This window comes from Tasmannia lanceolata, unplaced genomic scaffold, assembly GCF_043159265.1.
Source record: "Tasmannia lanceolata isolate RefF3 unplaced genomic scaffold, GAP_Taslan_0.1 ptg000013l, whole genome shotgun sequence".
NCBI lineage: Eukaryota > Viridiplantae > Streptophyta > Magnoliopsida > Canellales > Winteraceae > Tasmannia > Tasmannia lanceolata.
In genome coordinates, this window is record NW_027518690.1 from 19,836,313 (window position 1) to 19,840,836 (window position 4,524).

The window sequence follows — 4,524 nt, forward strand, 5'->3', positions numbered from 1 at the left end:
TGGAATTTGTCAAGGGTTTGGGTTCAATGGTTGTTCTTCTCTTATCGTTTTGTGGGTTTGGTCGTTTGTGGCGAAGGTGGTTTTGTTACAGAGATTTGGGCATTTTTTATGGAGGCTTGGATCTGTGATGAGGCATGGACAAGGGAAAAGAGGGTTAGATTTGGGCAATATCTGTGAGTTTGGCTGAAATTTGTTGCAGGGATTTGGGTTATAAGGGTTTGAATGTTGTTAGGATGTAGAAAAGAGGGTTGTTGCAGGTTATTTGAAGCTACGGCCACTGCATGGGTCAAAGGGGTTGCTCGAATGGGGTTGTGGTGGCTGATTTGTTGCAGGTTAATGGTCAATGGGCTGGGTTTTCATGGTGATGGGCTCGAACAAATTGGGTTTATGAGGGGTTTCAAAGATCAACAACATGGGTTTGGAGTCTGTTTTGTTAAAACAACAATATGGGCATTTTTGTCTTTTCCCCCACACCGTCAGCTCCGTCCTTTTAAAAAAACCCAATGAAACCACCACAAGGGGTTCTACTTGTAACTTTTTAAACATTAGGGCTAAGTTGAATGTGTCAGAAACCAGAGGCGGTCTGAGTGTGTTTTTCCCCTTATTTTTTTTATTTTTTTTTAATCTACAGCAAATTAAATTGGGTTTGGCTCTACACGAGTAGGGGTGGCAATATTGGCCGAACCGAACCGGAACCGAGCTGAAACCGAACCGAAAATTCAGTTTCGGTTTGGTTAAACCAAACCGATTCAAATTTCGGTTTGGGTATCAAACCGAACCGAAGCCGAACCGAAAATTCAGTTTTGGTTCGGTTTTGGTTTGGTAAAACCAAACCGATTCAAATTTCGGTTCGGTTCGGTTGGGGGTCAAACCGAACCGAAACCAAACCATTGCCACCCCTATACACGAGGTTCTTGCTATGGCTCGCTTCATAATGTTTAATTTCTTGGAACATGCGTGGGGTTTGATGAAAGAGATCTGCTAGGAAAACGCACAATTTCTTGGACAATGCGTGGGGACCCCGCAAGAAGGGTATTCAGGTCATTACACACCTCTGTCTTTACAGCCAACCAAAACCTACCCCCCAACCCATCTTAAGTAGCCTTTGATTTCTTGAGAGGCCACAGAGAGAGGTCATATCCATTATAATAAGCAGGGGGAACTCGCATGTAAAAAAATACACTAAAAAGGTGGTGGAATGGAATGGGTAGATAATTTAGGGGTGGAAATATCAAATTGCTGGCCCCTGATATCAATATCATCATCTAGGATGCATGGTAAAGGAAACGGCAGGGACAGCGTGGAACCCTACCGACCGGCACTGGATTTTGCATTCCGGTGGAAAAATGGCCATCATTTGGCCGACGGTAGTCCTCTTATAGGGACCGAACCACTTTGCCTGCATATACCTATTCTTTCTCCATGGCGGAATATGAAGCTTTCTACTATGCAGAGATCTCTTCGCGGCCTCCGAAACTACTGAGATAATCTTCTTCAGCTCCTCCCATCTCACCACGTAAATCTCCGGCAAAAACCCTAAAATCCTCTCGTATTCCTCACTTGGCCTCGCGATCTCAAACTCCCCCGCTAAATCCACCTCAACTAAATACCTCCCTTTCTCCTCAACCACCACATCAATGAACTCGTAGTTCCCGCCAGTAATTCCACCACCAGAACTCTCCCATTTGGTCTTACAAATCCCTGCATTATACCCACAATCCCTCAGATACGTCATTACCGCCCGCCGGAAAACCGCTCTATTTGATCTCAAGCCTGTAAAAGCCTCCACCGCTTTAGAGACGTAAGAAAGCAGTGTGATACAAAATGGGTCGTTAGGGTTAAATAGTTCTTGCAGCGTCTCCCTCGTCTGTTCTAGATCAACAACATCGCCGCCCTCGGAATCTTGATGGTGGTGGTGGTGGTCGTCGTCGTCTTCGGGAGGTCCGGTTCCGAAGTCGTCTTCGAGAAAACCTTGAATGAGGTTGGAGAGGCAAGCGGAAGAATCTCCGGCGTGTTCGCTCCCGCTGCTGGCCCATCCGGCGGTTTTCCGGCAATCTCCGCAGGCGCCGAAAAGGGTGGCCTTCACTTTGTCGTTTAGTGGGTCGGTGACTCTCTTTGCCCTCACAAAAACTGCCATCATTGTCTTTGCCTCCTGGCTCTCCAACAAGAGACTGATTATATAGAACGTGATTGGATCTGGGGCCCATTTTGAAGAATCTTAGCCGTTGATTATCGGAACGCATGCTTATATTTTTTTTCTCGTTTTTCTTTCTCAGTTTTATGGAATTTTACTCACGGATATTCCTCAGAAGAGTCTCTGATTGGACTTTGGATAGGAGTGGTTTAGCTTTTTGAGGAAAAATTTCCCATTTTTTTAATGTTAATATCATTTTCTTCGGAGTAGAATTAAATTACCATAAAAACTCGAAGAAGAAAGAGCGCATATACCAAAGAGTATCCCACAATACCTAGTGCTACTTGGCAGCATATTCTGTAGCATCCACTTTTTATTCTCGAGAAATCTCCCTCTGTTTTTGCTTTCCCTATCTTGGACGTCCGCGTCCATCAGGTTTGAGGTTTGGTAGGAGCTTTACACGTTAGCAACTGTGACTAGAGAGGGAAATGATATATTCCCCTTTTTTACTTGGGGCAATCCCCTCTAGCAGGGGCGGAGGCACATATAGCTTGAGGGGGGCCCATGACTTGCAAAATTCCTTTTATGGGTGCATGGCTATACATGCATGCCTAGCTAGTTTAGTGGATGCCCACCCCTCCATGACCAATGCAGAACAGTGTAAATTAATCCGGCCCCCCCAACTGTTAATTCCTGGCTCCGCCCCTGCCCTCTAGGGTAAAAAGTAGAAAATATACAATAGATGGGAGTATGGGACTGTCAAGAGTAATAAAAATCTACTACAATAAGCTGGGATGAAAAGAAGAGAGTTTTTTCCATTTTTTTGAAAATTACATGAGAATTACACGTCACATTTTTTAACTTTTTTGAACAAATGCATCCATTCAACTCATATAATTTCAATCCTACCCCCTCCTTTATGCTTTTAACAAAGGCACCCATTAAAGCCGTATAATTTCAATCTTACCCCCCTCCTTTATGGTTTTTTAATAAAAAATATATATAAGGTGATCTTAACCATCCGATTTAAGAGGAATTATGGAAACATCTATAGATTGGAGGGCTAGGATCAGCCTATGGAAATGATTTTTGGGGCACAACCTATTTATGCTGTGTTCCATCACATGGACGGTTTGGATCAACCTATGACATGGTCCGTACAGTTCTTTGTCGGCCCGTGCATCGCACGAGTTTTTTACTTGTATACAATAAAGGGAGTATGGGACTGTAGGAGCTTGACACTCATTAAAAAAAAAGAGTAATAAAAGGGGCCAATATATCGCCTCCCTTGCAAGAAAGATATGATGTTGACGTGTAGTCCATTGATTTTTTCAGAAGTAGAGCGGGCCCTAGTTCAAAGGATGATCCTAACCATCCATTTGTTGGGCCACAAACTTAATATGTTGTACCCTATAAATGATCCCCATTGGATGATCCTAAACCTTTGATTATCACCTTAAGGAAAGCAACGTATTGTAAAGCACCTTGAAGCACTCTCATTCATTCCATCATATCTTCCGTCACCAATTTCCTCTAACAATCTTAAGACAACAATGCTTCAATGGCGTTATAATTAATCCCTCAAATGACACAAGACTTTGTCAAACTTGAACGTTTTGACAAAGGGAATTTCAAACGTTAGAAAAAAAATGTTCACTTCATTCTGACATCTCTAAAAGTGGTTCGAGTTCTCTCAAACCCAAGGCTAGTGGCTAATGAAAATGACTCAATGACGGAGGCACGTGCAAGGTTGAAATGGGAACAAGATGTCTGCATTTTCAAAGGGCACCAATGTCTGATACTCTATTCGACATATACCAAGGAATGGGATCAGCAAGTGAAATTTGGAATGCACTTGAAGCCAAATACATTTCTGAAGATGCCAATAGTAAAAGGTTCATTGAGAGTCGATTTTTAAAATACCGCATGGTAGATAATAAGCCAGTGATTGATCAATTGCATGAAGTTCAAGGGATGGTGAAGATCTTTGGTGGCTCCTCCGTGATGGAAAGGTCTGCAGAAAGATTTCTACCAGCATGGTGAATATCTTGTGTTAGAAGATTGGGCTCCCCTCCTTTTGAGAATTCCACTCTCCTTATTTCTTTCACATGTTGTTTTGCTACTGAATCAGCCATAGATTTCATAGATTCCATCACTCTATGCTTAGTGCAAACAAGGTGGTGATATCCCTGTTGAGGGACCGAGAGAGCGACGGGAGTCTTCCGTTTCTCAACCAAGAGCAGATGCGTCATCCAATCCAGGGGAGTCCAGGATCCTCCGGAGCAGGGCCCGACAGATCTCCTGCCGCCCGACAGATCCCCTGTCGCCTGAGCAGTGATTTGTTTGTTTTTTTCTTTTCGGTTCCCCCAGTTGGGGATGAGATGTATTTT

The 4,524-nt window shown here is 43.5% G+C and overlaps 1 protein-coding gene across 1 annotated transcript; it reads right to left on the reverse strand.

Annotated features, from left to right (window-relative positions):
* Positions 1-1,022: 1,022 nt before the first annotated feature.
* Positions 1,023-2,139, reverse strand: LOC143890896 (uncharacterized). The gene has a single exon (XM_077395579.1). The coding sequence runs from the start codon at positions 2,135-2,137 to the stop codon at positions 1,262-1,264; it is 876 nt and encodes a 291-aa protein (XP_077251694.1). The 5' UTR covers positions 2,138-2,139; the 3' UTR covers positions 1,023-1,261.
* Between the last annotated feature and the right edge of the window lie 2,385 nt (positions 2,140-4,524).

What these genes read in the sequence shown, in the direction of transcription:
- LOC143890896 (XM_077395579.1), bottom strand. Translation starts at nt 2,137, where the DNA reads ATGGCAGTTTTTGTGAGGGCAAAGAGAGTCACCGACCCACTAAACGAC.